The sequence below is a fragment of the Carcharodon carcharias genome, chromosome 3, assembly GCF_017639515.1.
Source record: "Carcharodon carcharias isolate sCarCar2 chromosome 3, sCarCar2.pri, whole genome shotgun sequence".
NCBI lineage: Eukaryota > Metazoa > Chordata > Chondrichthyes > Lamniformes > Lamnidae > Carcharodon > Carcharodon carcharias.
The window spans coordinates 49,430,298-49,456,963 of NC_054469.1; the positions used below are offsets into that span (position 1 = coordinate 49,430,298).

Sequence of the window (26,666 nt, forward strand, 5' to 3'; positions counted from 1 at the left end):
TTCAGTTTAAGATCAATATTGGTGTAAAAAAAATTAATTACAATAAAGTATAAAGAGCGGGGATACTAGAGTAATTAATTAATAAGTTAAATAAAATACAACAGTGTTGGCAGGACATGTGATGTGTTGCAGCTGCAGCATGTGGGTGCGGCTGGACAACAAGGTGATCCAGAGCGAACACATCTGTAGTAAGTGTTTGCAGCTCGAGGAACTTCAGATCAGAGTTGAGGAACTGGAGCCTAAGCTGCAGACATTGCGCCACATCAGGGAGGGGGAAAGTTAGCTGGACATTTTGCTCCAGGAGGCAGTCACATCCCTCAGATTAGGTAATTCAAATTTGGTCTGTGATCAGGGACAAGAAGGGGTGACTGCAGGTGAGCAGATATGGGACAGTATTCGAGAAGCCTCAGCCCCTGCAACTGTCCAACAGTTACGAGGTTCTTGCAAGCTATCTGAACAAGAATGGGGACTGCAGGGAGGATGTGTAAACTGACCACAGCAACGTACAGGAAGCCATTCGAGTGGGGGAAAGAAATAGGAACATGGTAGTGGTAGGTGACAAGTACAATTAGGAGGATAGATACAGTTCTCTGCAGCCATGAGCACGAGTCCCAAAGACTGCGTTGCCTATCCAGTGCCAGGGTTAAGGATATCTCCTCAGGGCTGGAGGAGAACTTTGAATAGGAGGGAAGGGATCCAGTTGCCATCTTCCACATTTGGTAACAACGGCATTGATAGGACTAGAAAGGAGGTTCTGCTGAAAGAATTTGAACAGTTAGGAGCTGAATTAAAAAGCAGAACCTACAAGATAATAATCTTGGGATTACTACCTGAGCCATGGCAAACTGGCATAGGGTAAATAAAGTCAAGGAGTTAAATGCATAGCTCCAAGGTTGGTGTGAGAGGAATGGGTTTCAGTTCATGGGGCACTGGCGCCAGTCCTGGGTAGAAGAGAGCCGTTCTCATGGGATGGGCTTCACTTGAGCCGTGCTGGGACCAATGCCCTGGCGAATCAAATAACTAGGGCTGTAGCAAGGGCTTTAAACCAAATTGGGTGGGGGGCGGTGGGGGATGTGTTTCTGAAGAGAGGATACGTAGGCTTACAAAACAAAAGGATATGGCAGCATTGCAGGTCAGCTATTTAGGTAATGATAGCCAGAGTCTGATAGCAAGTGGCAGAGAATGTACAAACATTAAAAAAAGCAGCAAATGAGGTCAAAGGAGGAAAAAAGTGGGAAAAAGGCAAAATTAATCTTTACTTAAATACACACAGTTTTTGTAACAAAATAAATGAATTAACAGCACAAATAGGAGGTTAGTGCATATGATCTTATACCCATTATGGAGTAATGGTTACAAGAAGATCAAAGCTGGGAACTAAATATCCAAGGGTATGTGACTTTTTAAACAGGAGAGGCAGGAAGGAAAGGGTGGTAAGATAGCTTTGTTAGTATGAGATGGAATAAGTACGATAGTGAGAAATGATCTTCGATCGGAAGATGTAGAATCCGTACGGGGGGACGTCAGATATAATGAGGGGAAGACGACACTGGTGGGAGTAGTCTATAGGCCTCCTAACAACAGCTATACTGTAGGACAGAGAATAAATCAGGAGATAATGAGGGCATGCAATAAAGGCAGTACATTAATCATGAGTGACTTTAATCTTCATGTAGATTGGAAAAATCAAATTGGCAGATGTAGCCATGAGCAAGAGTGTATTCAGGACAGTTTCCTAGAACAATATGTTGTGGATCCAACCTGGGGATCAGGACAATGGAAACACATAATGGACTGTAACCTCTGACTAGGGTTGGAAAGTGCTGGCTCGCAGAAACTAGAAGAGACACATACCTGTTTGCCAGGTCTTGAAAATAATATTAACAATTCCGTTAACGTTATTAAGCTGCTTAGGGCCTGCATCAAAAGACTCCTCGCAGGCCCCAGCAAAGTCTAGATCCAGCATATTCAAGTAGGCCACGGCCCCTTTTTACAGCACTAGCTGCTGTAAAGCAAGTAATTTTAAAGGGCCTGGGACATGTCAGTAGAAAGTAAGTGTCTAAAGTAAGTGTCTAAGGTAAGTGGATAGGATTTGGGACTTGGGGGTGTCCGAGGGTCGGTCATCCAGGAGGATCCCAAGGTTGGGTGGAGAGTCCAAGTTGGGGGGAGGAGTCCCGTGGGGTCGGTCTGGCTCTTTATGGTCGTTTCTCACAAGTTGGAAGAGGCTTTAATTCTTCTAACTTTTCTGGCTTACTATTGGTAGTAGTATCCAAAGTTTGCAATTTAAATTGCATTTTCAGATGATTCCCAGCGTAGAGCAATTGTCCAGAGGAAGCGTGCACGTCTGGGCAATTGCCAAGCAAACCATTAACTGGGAACCCGCCAGAGGGATTCCCCAGCACATCTTTGGAGTACCCCCCAAATGCGACGCTAGGGACCGGGGAAGTTATGGGCCAATATAGTCAAGCAGAGTCAGCATGGCTTCACAAAGGGGAAATCATGTCTGACAAATTTTTTAGAATTCTTTGAGGAGGTAACAGGGAGAATAGGTAAAGGGGAACCAGTAGATGTAATATGTTTGGATTTCCAAAAAGGTACAGTACTGCACATAAGGCTACTTAATAAGACCCCATGGTGTTGGGGGTAGTATATTAGCATTGGATAGAGGATTAGCTAACTAATAGAAGACAGAGATAAAAACAAAAAAAACTGCGGATGCTGGAAATCCAAAACAAAAACAGAATTATGTTCTGTCGAAGGGTCATGAGGACTCGAAACGTCAACTCTTTTCTTCTCCGCCGATGCTGCCAGACCTGCTGAGTTTTTCCAGGTAATTCTGTTTTTGTAATAGAAGACAGAGTTGGGATAAGGGGGGCATTTTCAGGCTGGCAACCTGTAACTAGAGTGCCACAGGGATCAGTGCTGAGGCCACAATTATTTACAATGTATATGAATGGCTTGGATGGGGAAAATGAATGTACTATCACCAAGTTCACGGATGGCACAAAAAATAGGTGGGAAGGCAAGGAGTGAGGATGATACAAGGAGTCTACAGAGGGATACAGACAGAGCGGGCAAAAACTTGGCAGATGGAATATAGTGTGGGAAAATGTGAGATTATGCACTTCGGCAGGAAGAATAGAGGAGCTGAATATTATTTAAATGGAGAAAGACTGCAGAAAGCTGCAGTACAGAGGGATTGGGGGTTCTCGTGCGTGAATCATGAAAAGCTGGCATACAAGTTCAGCATATAATAGGGAAGGCAAATGGAATGTTGGCCTTTATTTCAAAGAGGATGGTGTATAAAATTAGTGAAGTCTTGCTAAAACTATACAAGGCACTAATTAGACCACTCCTGGAACAGTGAAAAGTTTTGCTCGCCTTACCTAAGGGAAGCTATACTGCCGTTGGAGGCAGTTCACAGAAGGTTCACTTGGTTGATCCAGAGTCGGTTGGGCCTATCCTCACTGGAGTTGAGAAGAATTAGAGGTAACCTTATTTAAACATCTAAGATCCTTCAGGTGCTTGACAAGGTAGATGCTGAGAGGTTGTTTCCCCTTGTGGGAGAGTCTGGGACCAGAGGGCATAATTTCAGAGTAAGGGGCACCCATTTAAAACAGAGACTAGGAAGAATTTCTTCTGAGGGTAGTGAAGCTGTGGAATTCTTTACCACAGAGGGCTGTAGAGGCTGGGTTGTTAAGTATATTCAAGGCTGACACAGGCAGATTTATAATCTGTAAGGGAATAAAGGGTTATGGGGACAAGGCAGGAAAGTGGAGTTGAGGATTATCAGCCATGATCTCATTTAATGGCAGAGCACACACGACAGGCTGAATGGCCTACTTCTGCTCCTGTGTCTTATGGTCTTAAGGTTACATAGAAATGATGAGCTCCAGCTCTACGCGAATAGTACTTGTTGCCCTCTAAAGACATCAGCACGTCTGCTCCTTAGTCCACCATCTCCCCTCCTTCCACCTCTTTCAACCAATGGCTGTCACGATGACTGCATGCTGGGCCAGGCTGCATTGATGCAGAAGCCAAGATGGCCCCTCAGAGGGAGAGTGCCTAGAATACATCGCATCACAAGGAATAGCAGCCTTCAATCCATTAGGGGAGTATCTCACAGGAATGTTCAGATCCCTGCGTGGCCTCACTCTTTCATATCTTTGTAATCTCTTCCAGACACAATGACCTGAATGGCCTCTTTCTGCAGCCTAATTTTCCTATGATTCAATCTACAACCCAACCAAAACACTAATGTTCCAATCCTGGCCTCTGCATTCCCCTACTCATTTACCAACCAACCTCTGGAAACTGTAGGCCAGATTTTGATCCAAAAAGGCAGGCAGGACCTGGATGCAGATGCACTATCCCCATTTCCAACAAATCCAAGTTCTACAGGTAGGGGAAGAGGGCGAAGAGTAACTCTCAAGTGGGGAAACATGAACTCAGTTCAGATGGCCCTGTTAAGTTTTTTTTAAAAATTCATTGAGGGGATGTGGGTTTCACTGGCCGGCTGGCAAGCATTTATTGTCCATCTCTAATTGTCCTTCAGAAGTTGGTGGTGAACTGCCTTCTTGAACCGCTGCAGTCCATGTGGTACAAATACACCCACAGTGCTCTTGTTAGGGAGTTCCAGGATTTTGACCCAGCAACAGTAAAGGAATGGCAATATATTTCCAAGTCAGGATGGTGAGTGACTTGGAGAGGAACTTCCAGGTGATGGTGTTCCTATCTATCTGCTGCCCTTGTCCTTCTAGATGGTAAAAGTACAACGCAGGAACAGGCCCTTCAGCTCTCCAAGCCTGTGCCGATCATATTGCCTGTCAAACTAAAACATTTTGCACTTCCGGGGTCCGTATCCCTTTATTCCCATCCTATTCATGTATTTGTCAAGCTGCCTCTTAAACACCACTATCGTACCTGCTTCCACCACCTCCTCTGGCAGCGAATTCCAGACACTCACTACCCTCTGTGTAAAAAAACTTGCTCCGCACATCTCCTCTAAAGTTTTCTCCTCTTACCATGAATCTATGTCCCATAGTAATTGACTCTTCCACCCTGGGAAAAAGCTTCTGACTATCTACTCTGTCCATGCCACTCATAATTTTGTAAACTTCTATCAAGTCGCCCCTCAATCTCCGTCGCTCTAATGAGAGCAATCCGAGTTTCTCCAACCTCTCCTCATAGCTAATAACCTCCAGACCAGGCAGCATCCTGGTAAACCTCCTCTGCCCTCTCCAACGCCTTCATATCCTTCTGGTGATGTGGCGACCAGAATTACACGCAAACTCCAAGTGTGGCCTAACCAAGGGTCTATACAGCTGCAGCATGACTTCCCAGCTTTTATACTCAATACCCCTGCTGATGAAGGCAAGCATGCCATATGCCTTCCTGACTACCTTATCCACCTGTGTTGCCACTTTCAGTAACCTGTGGACCAGTACACCCAGATCGCTCTGCCCGTCGATGCACTTAAGGGTTCGGCCATTTACTGTATAATTCCTACCTGTATTAGATCTTCCAAAATGCATTACCTCGCATTGGTCCAGATTAAACTCCATCTGCCATTTCTCCGCCCAAGTCTCCAACCAATCTATATCCTGTTGTATCCTTTGACAATCCTCTTCACTATCTGCAACTCCTCCAATCTTAGTGTCGTCTGCAAACTTACTAATTAGCCCAGTTACATTTACCACCAAATAATTTATGTATACTACAAACAGCAAAAGGTCCCAGCACTGATCCCTGCAGAACTCCACTAGTCACAGCTCTTCATTCAGAAAAGCACCCTTCCACTGCTACCCTCTGTCTTCTATGACTAAGCCAATTCTGTATCCATCTCGCCAGCTCACTTCTGATCCCGTGCGACTTTACCTTCTGTACCAGTCTGCCATGAGGGACCTTGTCAAAGGCCTTACTGAAATCCACTGCCCTTCCATCGTCGATCATCTTTGTCACTTCTTCGAAAAACTCAATCAAGTCAGTGAGACATGACCTCCCCTTCACAAAAGTATGTTGCCTCTCACTAAAACGCCCATTCGCTTCCAAATGGTAGCAAATCCTGTCACGAAGAATCTTCTCCAATAATTTCCCTACCACTGACGTAAGGCTCACCAGCCTGTAATTTCCAGGATTATCCCTGCTACCCTTCTTAAACAATAGAACAACATTGGCCATTCTCCAGTCCTCTGGGACCTCACCCGTAGCCAGTGAGGATACAAAGATTTCTGTCAAGACCCCAGCAATCTCCTCCCTTGCCTCCCTCAGTACTCTGGGGTAGATCCCATCTGGCCCTGGGGACTTATCCACCTTAATATTCTTCAAGATGCCTAACACCTCTTTTGATCTCAACATGATCCAGGCTATCTACACACTCTTCCCTAGACAAATCGACTGCTAAGTCCTTCTCTTTGGTGAATACTGATGAGACGTACTCATTTAGTATCTCTCCCATTTCTTCTGGCTCTACACACACATTCCCACCTCTGTCCCTGAGTGGGCCTACCCTTTCCCTGGCTACCCTCTTGCTTTTTACATATGTATAAAAGACCTTGGAATTTTCCTTAATCCTGGTTGCCAATGACTTTTCATGACCCCTTTTAGCCCTCCTGACTCATTGCTTAAGTTTCTTCCTACTTTCTTTATATTCTCCAAGAGCTTCATCTGTTCCCAGCCTTCTAGCCCTTACGAATGCTTCCCTTTTCTCTTTGACTAACCTCACAATATCCTTCGTTATCCAAGGTTCCAGAAACTTGCCATACTTATCCTTCATCCTAGCAGGAACATGCCAATCCTGAATTCTTATCAACTGATGTTTGAAAGGCCTCCACATGTCAGTTGTTGATTTGCCCTCAAACATCTGTCTCCAGTGTAGATTCCTCACTTCCTGCCTAATATTGTTATAATTAGCCTTCCCCCAATTAAGCAACTTAACCCAGGGACTCCTGTTATCCTTATCCACCAGTACCTTGAAACCTACTGAATTATGGTCACTTTTCCCGAAATGCTCCACTACTGAAACTTCGACCACCTGGCCGGGTTCATTCCCTAATACCAGGTCCAGTATTGCCCCTTCCCTAGTTGGACTATCTACATATTGTCTCAGGAAGCCCTCCTGGATGCACCTTACAAATTCTGCACCATCTAAACCCCTAGCACTAAGTGATTCCCAGTCAATATAGGGAAAGTTAAAATCACCCACAGCAACCCTATTGCTTTTACATCTTTCCAAAATCTGCCAACATAACTGTTCCTCAATCTCCCGCTGGCAATTGGGAATAGTAAACCCCCAACATTGGACTGCACCCTTCCTATTCCAGAAGTCTACCCATATTGCCTCGTTGCATGAGCCCTCCGAGGTGTCCTCCTGTCGTACAGCTGTGATATTCTCCTTAACCAGCAGGTGCAATCTAAGAAGCCTTGGTGAATTCCTACAGTGCATCTTGTAGATGATGCACACTGCTGCTACTGTGCATCAGTGGAGGAGGGAGTGAAGCGAGTCAAGTGGGCTGCCTTGTCCTGGGCGGTGTCAAGTTTCTTGAATGTTGCGGAAGCTGCACTCATTCAGGCAAGCGGGGAATATTCCATCACACTCCTGACTTGTGTCTTGTGGACAGGCTTTGGGGAGTCTGGAGGTGAGTTATCTGTTACAAGATTCCTAGCCTCTGACCTGCTCTTGTAGCCACAGTATTTAATTGGCTAGTCCAATTCAGTTTCTGGTCAATGGTAACCAGGATATTGATAGTCGGATTCAGTGATGGCAATGCTCTTGAACATCAAGGGCCAATGGTTTGATTCTCTCTTGTTGGAGATGGTCATTGCCTGGTACTTGTGTGGCACGAAGGTTAGTGTCATTTGTCAGCCCAAGCCTGGATATTGTCCAGGTCTTGCCACATTTGGGCATGGACTGCTTCAGTGCCTGAGGATTCATGAATGGTGCTGAACATTGTGCAATCATTAGCGAACATCCCCACTTTTGACCTTATGATGGAAGGAAGATGTTTGGACCTAGGACACTACCCTGAGGAACTCCTGCAGTGATGTCATGGAGCTGAGCTGGATGACCTCCAACAACCACAATCATTTTCCTTTGTGCTAGTTATGACTCCAACCAGTGCAGAGTTTTCCCCCCGATTCCCATTTGACTCCAGTTTTGCTAGGGCTCCTTGATGCCACACTCGGTCAAATGTGGCCTTGGTGTCAAGGGCCGTCACTCTCACTTCACAAGTTGAGCTCTTCTGTCCATATTTCAACTAAGGTGGTAATGAAGTCAGGAGCTGAGTGGCCTTGGCGGAATCAAAATTAGGCATCAGTGAGCAGGTTATTGCTGAGCAAGTGCAGCTTGATAGCACTGTTGAAGACCCATCTCATTACTTTACTGATGATCCAGAGTAGACCGATGGGGCAGTAACTGGCCAGGTTGGATTTGTCCTGCTGTGTGCACAGGACAAACCTGGATAATTTTCCACATAGCCGGGTAGATGCCAGTGTTGCAGCTGTCCTGGAACAGCTTGATGAGGAGCGCGGCAAGTTCTGGAGCACAAGTCTTCAGTACTATTGCCAGAATATTGCCAGGGTCCACAGCCTCTGCACCATCCAGTGCCTTCAGCCGTTTCTTGATGTCACGTGGAGTGAATTGAATTGCCTGAAGACTGACATCTGTGATGCTGGGGACCTCCAGAGGAGGCTGAGATGGATCATCCACTCGGCACTTCTGGCTGAAGTTTGGAGCAAATGCTTCAGCCTTATCTTTTGCACTGATGTGCTGGGCACCCCCAACATTGTGGTTGGGGGTATTTGTGGAGCCACCTCCTCCAGTGAGTTGTTTAATTGTCCAGTACCATTCATGACTGGATGTGGCAGGACTGCAGAGCTTAAATCTGATCCATTGGTTGTGGGATCACTAAGCTCTGTCTATCACTTGCTGCTTATGCTGTTTGACACACAAGTGGTCCTGTGTTATAGCTTCACCAGGTTAACACCTCATTTTTAGGTATGCCTGGTGCTGCTGCTGGCATGCTCTCCTGCAGTCTTCACTAAATCAGGGTTGATCCCCTGGCTTGATGGTAATGGTAGAGTGGGGGATATGCCAATCCATGATGTTACAGATTACATTCGAGTGCAATTCTGCTGCTGATGGCCCAGAGTGCCGCATGGATGCCCAGTCTTAAGTTGCTAGATCTGCTCAAAATCTATCTCATTCAGCACAGTGGTAGTGCCACATAACACAATGGAGGGTATCTTCAATGTGAAGGCAGGGCTTCATTTCTACAACGACTATGTGGTGGTCATTCCTACCAATACTGTCATGGACAGATGCAAGCAGATTGGTGAGGATGAGGTCAAGCATGTTTTTCCCTTTTGTTGGTTCCCTCGCCACCTGCCGCAAACTCAATCGAGCAGCTATGTCCTTCAGGGCTTGGCCAGCTTGGTCAGTAGTGGTGCTACTGAATCACTCTGTGATGGACAGTGAAGTCTGCCACCCAGAGTACATTCCGTCACGCTCAGGGCTTCCTCCATGTGGTGTTCAACGTGGAGGAGCAACGAGTCATCAGCTGAGGGGTGGGGGCGGGGGGGGGGGGGGGGTGCAAGTATGAAGCAATCAGGAGGAGGTTTCCTTGCCCATGTTTGACCTGATGCCATGAGACTTCATGGGGTCCAGAGTCAATGTTAAGGACTCCCAGGGCAACTCCCTCCTGACTGTATACCACTGTGCCGCCACCTCTGCTGGGCCTGTCCTGCCAGTGGGACAGGACATACCCAGGGATGGTGATGGTGGCATCTGGGACATTATCTGTAAGGTATGATTCCGTGAGGATGACTATGTCAGGCTGTTGCTTGACTAGCCTGAGAAAACTCTCCCAATTTTGGCACTAGCCCCCAGATGTTAGTAAGGAGGACTTTGCGAGATTGACAAGGCTGAGTTTGCCATTGTTGTTCCCGATGCCTAGGTCGATGCCAGGTGGTCCGTCCGGTTTCATTCCTATTTCGAAACTTTGTAGTAGTTTGATACAACTGAGTGGCTTGCTAGGCATTTCAGAGTCAACCACATTACTGTGGATCTGGAGCTACATGTAGGCCAGGCCAGGTAAAGGCAGCAGATTTCCTTCCCTAACAGACATTAGTGAACCAGATGGGTTTTTACAACAGTTGACAATGGTTTCATGGTCATCATTAAACTTTCAATTCCAGATTTTTATTGAATTCAAAAGTTTCACAATCTGTTGTGGAGGCATTCGAACCCAGGTCCCCAGACCATTACCCTGGGTCTCTGGATTAGTAGTCCAGTGACAAAACCACTATGCCATCGCCTCTTGTTCAGACCAATTACGTCAACAAGGGTCTTATCTGTAGTGCGGGAGTCACAAATTTATGGAGCAGACAAAGGCTCTTGAAGGATGGACAAAGTCTGTAAAACTGTCATGATGTTAAGTTATTTAAATGTCCAGCCCTTTTTAAAAAAAAAGAGAAACATAGCTGCCAGTGTCAGAGTTTAAAAAAACTCTTTTCTAGCAGTTATAATAGCTATTTGTTGACATTGCCTAAGGTCCCTCTATGAATGCTTGGCTGATTTCCACAAACTATAATTATCTCAGCAGGGTGCTCCAAGTTCACAGTTTGATTAACAGCTCAAAGGAGGTTACTAAAGAATCATTGATGTGGGGTTTAGGAAAAAGTTTTTTTTAAGTAAGAGACCAACCACTTGAGAATTAAATGTTTTGAATATATTTTCATAAATGGAAGGTTTTTTTTATGTATAACGAAGGCTAAATTAGATATTTAGACCTTCTTTTAATACTCGCTTGGTCGTACAGAACTTGAACATGGCTGAGAGAGAGACACGTTATCAAAGCTTTTCATCTTGCACTCATCGGGACAGGCTCATGAATACCTACTTTCAAAGGGAACAACAATTTATACTGCATGAGAAACAGGGTGCTGATTGGTTGGCAAGTGGACTTGGATTGGTCAGGGTGTTGCCATGGAGAATGCATGAGCGAATAGTATCCCCCAATCTTTTGTTTGATTGAAAAGGTGCAAGTTCATTTTGCCTACAGGTGACTGGATGCTGTGTGTATATATGTAGCTTCTAGTAAGTGTTCACAAAGATTGAAACTATTCAGGATTACGGGAGTGGTGAAGTATGTAACGAGGATGATTTACACAGAGCTGCTAAGGTTTGAGGGTAGGAAATGGGTAGGTTACCAGAACTGCTCAGCAATTCACTCATCCCTCGCCTCTCTTACTGCAAGATGTTACTTGCCTACTCACCACCCCCCACTCTTTCTTATCTGATGTGGACTGCTGCTGCTGCCATCTCCTCCGAATGCAGATATTCCTATTTGGTTACACTGTTCAGGATTCAACAAACCACTATGATATGGGAGATTTATTGTGAGCCATATTGTCAGGATGCCCAAGAGACACCTGAGCTTCAGTAGTTTAACCATCCTGGTGGTTCCATGGTATAGAGTATTCCTATGTTTCTGGCAGTGTTGCAGAAGCCATGTGTGGACTGGAGATGCTTTGTCATTCTGTCAGGTTGGTGGAAGTGCAGGGTGATTGAGTCTTGTGGGATAAAAGCCATCATGAAAGCTGCCTGGGTACTTTTCACAAACTCATAATCCCACTCATGTGGCCCTAGAATTGATGTACATTAACAGAGTGGTAGTTCTTTCTATTCATGAATCTTGCTGGCTGGCGTTCTGGTGCTCAGACAGTAACTTGTTCGTGACATCAGGACACAAAGGAAAAAAAAGTCACAGTGTAAATATCAAAGTTCTCTCATGTTGCCAATTGAAATTAATGGGGAGGCGATATATTGGTTAGCTCTGGTAAACAGGACATTAGTGAGTGACCTACATAATGCAGCTATGTACTGCCAACTGGGAGTTGTCCTCTGTAGCAGATTGGAGGGAACCAGTGAAAGTAGTTAAGGGTTGTGGTGACTTTTAGAACCGCTGGCACGCATGGCCTTCTTGTTCAACAGATATTATAGAGATTGTGACTAGCTAGCTTAGAGAAGTGCAGCCTCGGAGGTTGGGGGGAGGCAGTGTAGGGCATAGAGATCACAAGGGCCAGGGCAGGGGGATTGATGGTGAGATTAGAAGAGTTGTAAACAGTGAAAGAATTGGGCAAGGTGGGGGGCAGGAGTGGAATATTTGATCATGCCCAGACTGGTGAGGCAAGTAGGTGAAGTGGATCTAGCAGTCCTTGCCTGCCTTTAGCCAGCAAATTTCCAAAAAGCCAGAAAACTCAGTAAGCCAGGGTTAAATTTCAAATGAGGTATGTAGCTTCCTGGAAATGGGTAAGCTGCCCACCCTGTCCTGCTTCCATTAAAAAATGGCGGTGGGCTGGTTGAAATCAGGATTCTTTTTTCTTTGAACACAATGCTCACCACCATCCTCTCATGGGCAATTAGGGATGGGCAATTAGGGATGGGCAATAAATGCTGGCCTAGCCAGCAACACCCATATCCCATGAACAAATCAAAAATATAAATTTTAACATCTCACCTGTTTTTTGGGGGTGAAAATTCCACACCCCTCCCCAACCCCATTGTTAGGGCAGCATAGAAGGATCGTTACTTTGCCTGTCAGTATTATATCTGACCTAGAAATGATGTGGCTGAAATGAGTGAAACAATATTTACTTGATACTCCTCATTTGGATGATCATAAAATAAATCTTAAGAATGTCATTACTAGTCCAGTTAAAGGTCAATGAATTACTGGAAAGGATTTATCTAATTTAGTAAGTTAAACTAAGCTTACTAAAGTAAAGCCCAACAAAACAAGTTAGAGTGTGTTGTGAAGAAAATAACTGGGAATTTGAATAAAGCATGGGACAGAAAATTCTTCCAATAAGTGAAACGTTTTTTTTCTCTTCCCCAGAAGTTTTACTAAATTGTACTTGCATGAACATTTTCACATTCAAAAATGAAGGCAAGGCAATGGCTAAGGTGAACAGAGAGGTAAGTCATGCACTAGAAACTGCAGGAGAACCAGAGTACAATGCTCCACCTTGTAATAAGAGTGCGTTTTTACTTTTCACATTCAAGGTATGAATTAGATGACTAATTAATGCAACATTGCTTTAATTTATCAATCCAAAATAAAAAAATCCAAAATATTCATCACTATTAGTTTTAATCAATTAATCTTTGGTCTATATTGGTTATCCTTTCCTTTCTTCCACCCCTAGTTATCTGACAAGTGCTGAACTGCAAGAAAGATAATTAACTGCAGTGTACAGATGAGATTGATTATTTCTCCAATGTAAAGACTTAGTCTGTACCTGTGCAACCATCACTGCGTGTCTGAGCTTCAGGCCCCAGGTTGTCTGCATTTTTTTCCTTTCCTAAAACGTAAAAAAGTATTAATCTCAAACTCTAAATATAATTATGATTAAAACAGTGTATCTTTCTGCATCCTGATAAACATGCAAAGCCAAGATGAAATGCATACATTTCCAACCAGCTTCCTGGACACCGCATCAAAACTACCATCTATTCCACTGTGTTCCTTATACTTACAATGCACTGGTATAGCGCAAATATTCAACTGCATTAGATTTTAAGATCAGAGTATTAAAATTCTAAATAGTGATGATCACCAAGTCAAAGTAGCACAGTGGAGCACTGACAAAACAATGTGCCAGGCAGTAAGATCTACAAATTAAACTCCCACACTGCTATGCTTAATTGAGATAGGGAAAATTACACAACACACGGATTAGTCTGGGAGAAGGGGTGAAAACAGCTTTATACAATTACACTGCAACCTGGATGAGCAATGGCTAATGCAATCAGTTAACATCAAAAATGCTTGAAATCGGTTTGAACAGTTTAGGTAAACAATATATTTTGTTACTACCATAATTACAAACTAATGCATCATTTGAATTTTTTTATGTTTATATTTTTTAAGTCTTTATAGATGTAAAATAGGGTTCTTTTTCTCTGGTGCAAAACCCATGAGATAAATGCAGCTGTAAAGCATTTCAAGCACAAGGAACTTAAGTGAAAGTATGCAGAGATACGTAGCTATTTTGTAATCTTTATAACATTAGACTAAGATGACAATGACATAACCCGGAAACCCGCTTCCTGAGGTAGGCTCATCTGAAACCATTTCACTCCAGCTGCTTCCTTCTTTTATGCCTTTAAGGTGAAAGCATGAAAGACAGCAATGAGTTCAAGCTAAAGGAAGTTTGTTTTGAGATTATTAACTGTAAGCCTTCTGCTTTAAGACTAAATTATCTTATTTTCTCAATAATTATTGACTGGATTTTTTTTTTCCCAAATGTTCTCAGGATATTATTCCCTTTGTTGCCCTTATGGTGAGTCTGGGCCTTATCAAACTACTGCAGTCCATATTCTTTATAGTAATTTGTTATGCATAAATGGCTTACATTAGAGTACAAAGAACAATCCCATTATGACGATCAGACAGCTTCACGGTTAATTTTACTAATTATACAGCCTTCATTTCCAGTTTTTTAAAAAGTTCAAGTTTTCAAGCCACCATGGTGGGCTTTAAATAATCATTCTCCAGATTCGGAATCACAAGTCCAGTAATATAACTACCACAGTACCGAGTCAATTGCATCCAAATCAATTGGAAAAAAAAAAGAAAAAAGATGCACATAGTTTCCAGTATGTTAGAACATGAATCAAAACATGATTTATTTTGAGGCCAATGGCAACATTTCAGAATAGATTTTGAATATGCTCTTTTTTGTTCCACACGCTTTGCAACATTATAGTTAAGAGTCATTTCTCAAAGTGCCAAAAATTTAAGTTCTTGGAATTTCTGAAGACACAGCAGTGGCCATATTTACTGTGCCAGCTTAACTGAAATGCAACAGTGAAATGCCATGCAAGTGCCTTTTATGCCTCCCACAAAGTTTCCACATGTGTCATTAAAAATAACACTTCTTTCATTGGTGTGTGAACTATATTCATGCCAGGTAACTTCAAGAATGACTCAACTTGTGTTACAGAAACAAATAGAGAGTGTCTATTATGGAAGAATGGCATGGAAATGTTTCAATTTATTGGCATAACTAGTTTACAATCAACATTTAAAGCCCTAATAGGTTAATAGTGGTCACTAACAAAATGTCATAATGCTTAATGCAAAGTACTTTTAAGTCAATGCTTTACAAATAGGTGCAGCCTGATCAAAGAACGTGTTCCTATTATCTTTGACTCAATATTACAAAGATGAGCTCCTTTTTGGCAAACAGCACCCTCTAGAGCAGTGAGATGTGGCTAGGCTTTCAGTCTTGCACAGAATTTTGTCCAAGCAGAACATGCTATTACTTTAGGGGCAGACCTCCATATTTCCAGGAGGATTCCAACAGCTATTCTGTATCAACTCAAGCTTATACAAGAAAAATAAGCCACAGAATTTCCCCATTGTGGTTCTCCAGTCTTTAGAACTTTAGAGATGGAATGATTGTACAGAACCTTTATCCTAGCCTACCAACGGGAAATGCAGATGTAACTGCACAGGGCAGGGTTGTTGGGATAAGCATTAGACTTATGGTTTGCTCATGGGCACTTCTGTAACATCCTACACGTCTGGATATGGAGAGGATGTTTCCCCTTGTGGAAAAATCTAGAACTAGGGGTCACTGTTTACAAATAAGGGGTTGCCCATTTAAGACAGAGATGAGGCAAAACTTTTTCACTCAGAGGGTTGAGTGTCTTTGGAACTCTCTTCCTGAAAAGATGGTGGAAGCAGAGTCTTTGAATATTTTTTTAAGGCAGAGGTGGATAGATTCTTGGTAAGCCAAGAGGTGATAGGTTATCAGGGGTAGGTGGGATGCAGGTTTCAGGTTACTATCAGATAGATCAGCCATGATATTATTAAATGATAGAGCAAGCTCGAGAGACCAATGGCCTATTCCTGCTCCTTGTTCGCGTGCTGCCAGAAGGCATCATCGGGTTGAACTTCATGAGGCATGTGGCCTTATTGATGTTTTAAAGCTACATTCCTTATGCCACCCAACAAGAAAAAGCTGAAATAATCTGGAATTGCAAGAATTGGTACCAAGTCTGAGCTGCAAAAGAAGGATTGCGAAAAACAATTTATACTTATACAACGCCTTTAACGTAATGAAACACCCCAAGGCTTTAAAGGAGCATTATAAAACAAAATATGACACAGAGCCACAAAGGAGCTATCAGGTCAGATGAAAAAGCTTGGTCAAAGAAGATTCTAAGAGCGTCTTAAAGGAGAAAAGGTAGAGGGGCAGCAAAGTCTAGGGAATAAATTCCAGAGCTTGGGGCTGAGGCAACTGAATGCACAGGAGGTTAAAATTAGAGGAGCACAGATATTTTAGAGGATTGTGGAGTTGGAGGAGATTACAAAGATAGGGAGGGACAAGGCCATGCAGGGATTTGAAAACAAGGCATGAGATTTTTTAAAATCAAAATGCTGCTTGACCAGGAGCCAATCTAGGTCAGCGAACAAAGGGGTTATAGGGGAATGGGACCTCGCTCCTGTGTCTTAACTCGCACTAAGTTTTGGATGGCATCAAGTTTATAGAATACAGAAGTTGGGGTCCAGCCAAGAGTGCAGTGTAATAGTCAATCTTGAGGTAACAAAGGCACGGGATAGGGTTTCAGCAGCGACTGGGCTGAGACAGGGTGAAATCGAGAGATGTTGATGGAGATGGAAACAGGTGGTCTTGAGAAGTCAGAAGCTCATCTCAGGATCAAATGTGACACCAAGGTTGTGAACAGACTGGTTTAATTTCAGATTGTTGCCAGGAACAGGGACGGAATCTGTAGTTAGGGAACAGAGCTTTGTGCAGGGACCTAAAAAATAGCTTCAGTCTTCCCAATATTTATTTGGAGGAAATATCTGCTCATCCAGTACTGGATATCAGATGAGCAGCGTGTTAATTTAGCAACAGTGGAGAAATCGAGAGAGGTGATGATGAGACAGAGCTCGGTGTTATTAGCATATACGTGAAAAATAACACTGTGCCATCAGATGATATCACTAAGAACCTGCATGTAAATGAGAAATAAGAGGGGACCAAGGACTGATCCTTGGGGACACCAGAGGATATATGCCTGTGGAACCAATATATTTGTGAATTTTATTTGATTTTGTCAAACTACAAGATAGTTGCTAGGTTACAGAATCAAACATGTGCACACCACACCCAACATCGCAGGCAGACTAAATATGACAAAATGACAAAAGCGCAGTCCAGTTAAGCACAAAGCAATTTTATTGGGTCCTTCACGGATTTCATCAATTTTTTCCCCTCTTTTCTCCTGAGCAGTTCAACTTCTTTCTGAAGTATGTTTCCACAGGTGCTCATTACCCTTCAAACCACTGCTCAATTAGATTTTTCTTCACAACATCTCAGTAGTAAATGTTTGAAGCTGTTAAACTTCAGTTTAAGGAGCCCAAGGTATTTGGGGAATGATGGAGGGGGTAAAGAAAACAAAGGAGGGACATACATTCAGCCCCTCGTGCCTACTGCACCATTTAATTATATTGCCAATCTGGTAGTAACCTGAAATCTATATCCCACCTACTGCTGATATGTATCACTCCCTTGCTTACCAAGAATCTATCCACTTCTGCCTTAAAAATATTCAAAGACTCTCTCTTCCTGAAAAGGTGGTGGAAGCAGAGTTCCAAAAAGACTCTCGACCCTCAGAAAAAGTTTTGTCTCATCTCCATTTTAAAGGGGCTACTCATTTTTAAACAGTGATCCCTAGTTCCAGATTTTTCCACATCCACCCTTTCAAAACCCCTCAGGATCTTCTATGTTTCAATCAAGTCATCCCTTACTCTTCTAAACTCCAGCAATACGAGCCTAGTCTGTCCAGTCTTTCCTCAAGACAACCTATCATTTATCAGCCTGGTAAACCTGCTCTGAACCGCTTCCAATGTATTTACATCCTTCTTTAAATAAGGTGACCAATGCTGTACACAGTACTCCAAGTGTGGTCTCATTAGTGCTCTATACAACTGAAGCATAACCTCCCTGCTTTTGTATTCAATTCCCCTCAATAAATTATAACATTCTATTAGCTTTTCTGATTACTTGCTGTACTTGCACACTAGCCTTTTGTGATTCATGCACCTCAGAGCTCTGCAATCTCTCACCATTTAGATAATATGTTTGTTTTTAATTCTACCTGCCAAAATGGACAATTTCACATTTTCTCCACATGAAACTCCATTTGCCAGGTCTTTGCCCATTCACTTAACCTAGCAATATCTTTTTGTAGTCTCCTTATTCACAATTTACTTTCCTACCTATCTTTACGTCATCAGTAAATTTGGCAACCATCCCTTCAATCAAGTCATTTACATAAATTGTCAACAGTTGAGGTCCCAGAAAAAAAATGTAACCCATCCTCACATACATTTCCAGCACGGCTGAATTCAATGAACCTAAGACAGATTGGAGATAGTTTTATGGATCAAATATTCATGGATAAAGACGTAGAGGCATTGGTTAACTGCATAAATTTCTCAAGTTTTATTTTTTGATTGCACAAGGAGGAATAACAGAGGATAAATAGCATCTGACAGGACAAAGCTCAGATATGATCTCTAACTATTATTTAAAATATTTAATTTTCAATGCAATCAATTTAACTGCAAGAAGAAAGTATTCCAAACTAATCCTTTAATAGATCTCTTTCACACAGCGAACTGGTGAATCTCATTTGGTTTTAGGAACTCAGTTGAGTGTGTGTGCTATTTCATGTCGCTGTACTAATCAAGTGTAATTAAAATGGCATTTTTTCAAACAAATTAGTCATACCAGTGGCCTGGATTATTATTTAGTTTGGATATGCATTATTTCAGTTTTTTATTTTTTATTTTATCTTTCAGAATCCAAAGGAAGATAGCAGAAAATACTTCAGGTTACAATGGTTTTAAGATGCAGGAGGAGTGGGAGGAGTAGAAGGAGGATAGAAGGTTAACTGCTGGTGAAATAATCCATTCGGTATTGAAATGATGGGAGATGGATTCCAGTATTTGAAATATTGGAGTGGTCTGTTGAGAATGTGAAAGCAGCGGAAAGAAATCTTGGGGTCTGAGAGCACTGGGTTGGTGTTGTGACACCAATGCATATAGAGCAGTTTTGTTGATGGGATGCCGTCACCCATCATTTCAATACCGAATGAATAATTTCTCCAGCAGTTCATCCAACACGCTTCTAATTATGATGGAAGGAAGGTCATTGATGAAGCAACTGAAGATGATTGGGCCGAGGACACTACCCTGAGTAACTCCTGCATTGATGTCCTGAAGCGGAGATAACTGACCTCCAACAACCACAACCATCTTCCTTTGTGCTAGGTATGACTCCATATACCAGCACAAAGGAAGATGGTTTGCTTGCTGGATGTCAGTCATCTCAGCTCCAGGACATCAATGCAGGAGTTCCTCAGGGTAGTGTCCTCAGTCCAACCAGTTTCAGCTGTTTCATCAATAACTTTCCTTCCATCATAAGATCAGAGGTGGGGATGTTCGCTGATGATTGCTCAATGTTCAGCACCATTTGCGAATCCTCAGATACTGAAGCATTCCATGTCCAAATGCAGCAAAACCTGGACAATATCCAGGTCTGGGCTGACAAGTGGCAAGTAGCATTCACGCCACAGAAGTGTCAAGCAATGACCATCTCCAACAAGAGAGAATCCAACCATCACCCCGTGATGCTCAATGGCATCACTGAATCCCCCACTAACAACATCCTGGGGGTTACCATTGACCAGAGACTGAACTGGGCTAGCTATATAAATGCTGCAGCTACAAGAGGATGTCAGAGGCTAGGAATCGTGCGGCGAATAACTCACTTCCTGACTCCGCAAAACCTGTCTACCATCTACAAGGCACAAGTCAGGAGTATGATGGAATACTCCCCACTTGCCCGGATGAGTGCAGCTCCCACAACACTCAAGGATCTTGGCACCATCCAGGAGAAAGCAGCCCATTTGATTGGCACCCCATCCACAAACATTCACTTCTTCCACCTCAGACACAGTAGCAGCATGTACCATCAAAAAGATGCACTGCAGGAATTCACCAAGTCTCCTTCAATAGCACCTTCCAAACCTACAACCACTAACATCTAGAAGGAGCACCTGGAAGTTCCCCTCCACGTCACTCACCATCCTGACTTGGAAATATATCGCCATTCCTTCACTGTCTCTGGGTCAAAATCCTGGAACTCCCTTCCTAAAAGCACTGCAGGTGTACCTACACCACACGGACTGCAGAGGTTCAAGAAGGCAGCTCACCACCACCTTCTCAAGGGCAACTAGGGATGGGCAATAAATGCTGGCCCAGCCAAAGCCCACATCCCGTGAATAAATAAAAAAACAAAAAAAAATGGGAAAAACTTCTCCCTATCTAGTCTGCCCAGACCCCTCATAATTTTGAATACTTCTCATGAAATCTCCTCTCAAGTTTCATTTCTCTGGGAAAAACAGTCCTAACTTCTCCAACCTATCTTCATAACTGAAGTTCCTCACCCCTGGAACTATTCTCATCAATCCTTTCTGCACACTCTGTAATGCCTTCCCATCCTTCCTAAAGTGTGGGGCCCAGAACTAAACGTAATATGCCAGCCACGGCCAAACCAGTGTTTTATACAGTTTAATATAACTTTCTTGCTTTTGTACTCTTATATCCATATTCATAAAGCCTACGATATTGCATGTTTTATTAACCACACTCTCAACCTGTCCTGCTACCTTCAATTATTTCATTAAACTGAGAGCTCTTGCATCCACTTTAGAGTTGTATCCTTTATTTTATGCTGTCGCGCTCCATTCTTTCTACCAAAATAAAATCACTTAACTGCATTAAATTTCATTATCCTTTCATGCAACTATTCCATCAACTGGTCTATGTCCTTTTGAAGTTCTACACTATCTTCCTCATAGTTCACAGCACTTCAAGTCTTGCAATGTCTGCAAATTTTGAAAATTATGCCTTGTACACCAAGGTCTAAGTCATTTATATAAATCAGGAAAAGCAGGAGCACGAACATCGACCACTGGGGAACTCCATGACAAACCTTCCTCCAGTCAGAAAAACACTAACCACTGCTGTTTCCCTGTCACTCAACAAATCTCATGCCCATGTTGCTACTGTCAATTTCATTCCTTTGTTCAAGTCTGTTATGTGTCACTTTATCAATTGCCTTTTGGAAGTCCATGGACATCAAATCAAAAGTATCGCCGTGGGCAACCCTCTCTATTACTTTTCAAAAAAAAACTCCAGCATGTTATCCTTCAACAAATCCATGCTTGCTTTCCTTAAAAAGATGGCATTTGCCCAAGTGACTATAAATTTTGACCTAAATTATTGTTTCTAGAACTTTGCCACCACCAAGGTTAAACTGACAGACAGGTAGGTGCTGGGCTTATCGTCACATGCTTTTTTTAAACAAGGGTGTAACATTTGCACTTCTCCAGTCCTCTGGCACTACCAGAGTCTAAAGGACATTGGAAAATTATGGCCACTGCCTCCACAATTTCCATTCTCACTTCCCTCCGTATCCTTGGATGCATCTCATCTGGCCTTGGGGCTTTATCCACTTTAGTTTTAGACAACCTATCCAATACCACGGTATCAATTTCAAACCTAATAAAAGTGTGCAGTTTCTTCTTCTTTGATAAAACAGATGCAAAATATTCATTTAATACCTTAGCCATGCCTGCCATTTCTATGTATGAATTGCATTTTTGGACACCTTGAACTGCTGCAGCCTAACTGGTGCAGGTGCTCACAGAGTGTGGGAATTCCAGGTCAGTGAAGGTATGGTGATATATAGTTTCAAGGAAAACTTAGTGTTCCCATCTGTATGCTGGCCTTGACCTTCAAGGTAGCAGAGGTCATGGGTTTGGAAGGTGCTGTCAAAGGAGCCTTCCACTGTTCATTGGTGGTGGAGAGAGCAAATGTTTAAAGGTGGTGGATGGGGTGCCGATCAAGCAAGCTGCTTTGTGCAGGACGGTGTCAAGCTTCTTGAGCATTGTTGAGCTGCACTCCTGCAGACAAGTGGACAGTATTTCATCACATTCCTGACTTGTGCCTTGTAGATGGCGGACAGGTTTCTGGGACTCCAGTGGTGAGTTACTTGCTGCAGAATTCCCAGCCTTTGACCTGCTCTTGTAGCTACTGTATATGGCTGGTCCAGGTCAATTTCTGGTCAATGGTAACCGACCCAGGTGCTGACAGTGGAGGATTCAGTGATTGCAATGGCATCGAGTGCCAAATGTGGGATGGTTAGGTTCTCTGGTTGGAAAATGTAATTGACTGACACTTATGGCACCTATGTTACTTGCCACTTACCAGCGCAAGCCTAAATACTGTCCACATCTTACTGCATATGGACACAGACTGCTTCAGTATCAAGTTGCAAATTGTACTGAACGTCCGGACAGCCCCACTTCTGATCTTATGATGGAAGGAAGGTCACTGAAGCAGCTGAAGATGTTTGGGGCACTACACTGAGGAATTCCTGCAGTGATGCCCTGGGACTGAAGTGACTGACCTCCAACAACCACAACTATCTTCCTTTGTGCGAGATATGGCTCCAACCAGTGCAGAGTTTCCACCACACCCACCCCCTCAATTCCTATGGACTTCAATTTTGCCAGGGTTCCTTGATACCACAGTTGGTCAAATGCTGCATTCACGTCAAAGACACATGCTCTCATCGCACCTCCTGAGTTTAGCTCTTTTGACCATGTTTGAACCAAAGCTGTATTGTGGTCAGGAGAATAGTGGCTCTGGCAGAACCCAAGCTGAGCAACAGTGATCAGATTATTGCTATGAGTGGAGTTGAAGGGTCATGAGGACTCAAAACGTCAACTCTTTTCTTCTCCGCCAATGCTGCCAGACCTGCTGAGATTTTCCCCAGGTAATTGTTTTTGTTTTGGATTTCCAGCATCCGCAGTTTTTTGTTTTTATTGCTATAAGTGCGCTGCTTGACACACTCCGTTGCTCATGGGATTGCTTAGCTCTATCACATGCCACTTCAGCTATTGTGGCATGCAAGTAGTCCTGTGCTGAAGCTTCACCAGGTTGACCCGCCATTTTTAGGTATGGCTGGTTCTGCTCCTGGCATGCCCGCTTGCACTCATATGATCAAGCCAAGGGATCTCCGCTGGTTCAAAGGTGAAGGGAAGGCAATGACAGGCCGTGAGGTTACAGATTGTGATTGAGTTCAATTCTGCTGCTGATGGTCCAGTGCCCCATTGATGTCCTATTTTGAGCTGCCAGATCTATTCTGAAGCTATCCCATTGAGCATGGTGGTAGTGCCACACAACACGATGGATGGTGATATGCTCATGAAAACAGGACACCTTTGCAACAACTGTGCGGTGGTTGGTCCTACCTATACTGTAATAGACAGATACATCTGCAACAGGTAGATAGGCGAGGACAAGGTCCAAGGGGAAGCAATGGTGTAGTGGACCAGTAATCCAGAGACCCAGGGTAATGCTCTGAAGACCCAGGTTCAAATCCCACCATGGCAGATGGTAGAATTTGAATTCAATAAAAATCTGGAATTAAAATCTAATGATGACCATGGAACCATTGTCGATTGTTGTAAAAAGCTATTTGATGTCTAACGTCCTTTCCTTAGGGAAAGGAAATCTGCCATTCTTACCTGGTCTGGCCTACATGTGACTCCAAACCCACAGCCAAGTGGTTGACTCTTAAATGGCCTCTGAACAAGGGCAATTCAGGATGGGCAATAAATGCTGGCCTAGCCAGCGATGCCCACATTCCATGAATAAAGTTGAAAAGTAGGTTTTTCCCTTTCGTTTGTTCCCTCACCACCTGTAGGCCCAGACTGGCAGCTAGGTTCTTCAGGACTTGGCTAGCTCAGTTAGTACTGGTTCTACTGAGACACTCTTGGGGGATGGACATTGAACTTCCTCCACCCAGAGTGCATTCAACATGCTTCTAGGTGGTGTTCAACATGGGGGTGTACAGATTCATCAGCTGGGGGATGGCAGGAGGTGATAATCAGAGGTTTCCTTTTCCATGTTTTACTTGATTCCATGAAACTTCAGTGTCCGGAGTCAATGAAGAGGACTCCCATAGCAGACCCCACCCAACTTATACCTCTGGTGGCACAGGACAGACCCAGAGAAAGTGATGGGAGATGTAAAAGTATGGTTTGGTGAATCTGGCTATATCAGGCTGTTGCTTTACTTGTCTCTGTGGGCCAGCTATCCACATGTTACTAAGACAGACATTACAGGGTCGACAGACCCAAGTGTGCCGTTATCATTTCCAGTACTTAAGTCAATGCTAGGTGGTCTGTCTGGTTTTATTACTTTGACTTTTCTGTAGTGGTTTGGTACAACTGAGTGACTTGTTAGGTCATTCAGTGCGCAGTCAAGAATCAACCACATTGCTGTGAATTTTCAGTGACATGTAGGACAGACTAGGGAAGGAAATCTGCCTTCCTTACATACAGGATATCAGTGAATCAGTTGTATATATACATATATATATATACACACATATACATATACATATATATACATATAGAAACTAAGATGACTTGTCAATTCTAGATTGAAATAATTAATTCAATTGATTAAAACGATAAATCTACCAGCTGCTGTGGTGAAATTTAAACTCATGTTCCAGAACATTAGCTTGGACCCCTGGATTACTAGTCCAGTTACATTACCATAAGAACAAGGAGCAGAAATTAGGCCATTCGGCCCATCGAGTCTGCTCCGCCATTCAATCATGGCTGGTAAATTTCTCAACCCCATTCTCCTGCCTTCGCCCCGTAACCTTTGATCCCCTTACCAATCAAGAACCTATCTATCTCAGTCTTAAATACACTCAATGACCTGGCCTCCGCAGCCTTTTGTGGCAATGAATTCCATAGATTCACCATTCTCTGGCTAAAGAAGTTTCTCCTCATCTCTGTTCTAAAAGGTCTTCCCTTTACTCGGGTCCTAGTCTATCCTACTAATGGAAACATCTTCCCCACCCCACTCTATCCAGGCCTTTCGGTATTCTCTAAATTTCAATCAGATCCCCCCTCATCCTTCTAAACTCCATTGAGTATAGGCCCAGAGTCCTCAAACGTTCCTCATATGTTAAGCCTTTCATTCCTGGGATCCAACGCCACCATCTCTCCATATTTACCACACTCCATGCATTCACATACATGCACAGGAACCCTAATGTAGACTTCATCATGTCCTCCACCCCTTCCTCTGAGCCTACTTAATAACTTAGTTTTTCCTATTCTAGTGCTATCTCTCTCTCCCAGCATTCTGTACATCTTGGTGTTCCTCTCTGAAATGACCTCCTGGTTCCCAAGTTCCTGTCAAATTAATTGAAACCTTCCCCAACAGCACTAGCAAATCGCCCTGCAAGGCACTCAGTCCCAACTCTATTTAGGTGCAATTCTTCCAGCTGGTACAGGTCCCATCTCCCGCAGAGTCCTTATGCACAGGAGGTGGCCATTCGGCCCATCAAATCTATGCCAGCTCTCTGTAGAATTCAATATAAACATTGAATATAACTATAAATTAAATCAAAAATAAAAGCAAAATACTGTGGATGCTGGAAATCTGAAACAAAAACAAAAATAGCTGGAAAAACTCAGGTCTGACAGCATCTGTGGAGAGGAAGACAGAGTTAACGTTTCGAGTCCTTTTAACTCTTCATCAAGACTAAAAAGAAATAGAAATGTGGTGAAATGTAAGCTGTTAATGGCTGGGGGGGGGTGGGGGGGGGGGTGGAGAGAAAGAAAGAGCGGGAGGGAAAACAGGTGGAGCTGGATAGAGGGCCAGTAATAGGTGGAGGCAAAGGAGAGATTGCCAACGATGTCATAAACAAAAGGACAAAGGGGTGTTGACAGTGGTGATATTAGCTAAAGGATGTGCTAATGGTGACATTAAAGGGTAGAAAGCAGGATGAACAAGTGACAGATGGCCCTAGTGGGGGGGGGGGCGAAGAAAAAGGATCGAGATAGGCTAAAAGGTGGCGATAAAACAATGGATGGGAATAAATATTAAAAATAATAATAAAGGGGTGGGAAAAAGAAAAAATTTATATATAAATTCAGTTCCATTTACTTGGAGAAATAATTCACTTTACAGTGTCAAGACTTAAAATAATAAATCTTTACGTTGTATAAAACTATTTGTCTAACCAAAACAAAATGCCAGTTTCTCCAGAATTCATTACACAATATTAATTATGGAATTTTAATCTTAGTTTGAGAGCAAATCTGAAGTCAAACTTCTTGGCATTCAAGGATTCTTGAAAACGTTCAATACTTGGATCTTGAAAAAAAATCATATATATTTACTGCCCAAGGAAAGAAGCCATAGGATCTTCAAATCTTAGATATTAGTTTCCATATGCATCCATTTCTTCTTCAGTAGATTCCTTTATTTCGTATATGCTGTTGTACCCTCATTTACATTCATCAATCTAAAAAATTTGTCCAATTTGCTTAAAATTGCTGGCCCCAATGTCCCAAGAATCTAAAGCCCTCACTCTTGCACCATCTTTCCACACACTCATCTACTTCGTCCTATTTCTGTAGTCACTTGCATGTGGTACCGGAGGTATTAGAGATTACGGCTTTTGAGGTTCCGCTTGCTAATTTC

The 26,666-nt window shown here is 43.1% G+C and overlaps 1 protein-coding gene across 2 annotated transcripts in view; it reads right to left on the reverse strand.

The window, feature by feature from the left end:
* Positions 1–26,666, reverse strand: part of zeb1b (zinc finger E-box binding homeobox 1b) — a 189,191-nt gene that overhangs the window by 57,112 nt on the left and 105,413 nt on the right. For both annotated transcript variants that reach the window (XM_041183709.1, XM_041183710.1), the window contains exon 3: positions 13,300–13,362. In XM_041183709.1, coding sequence (XP_041039643.1) covers positions 13,300–13,362 — 63 coding nt within the window. The remainder of the gene's footprint in view (positions 1–13,299; positions 13,363–26,666) is intronic.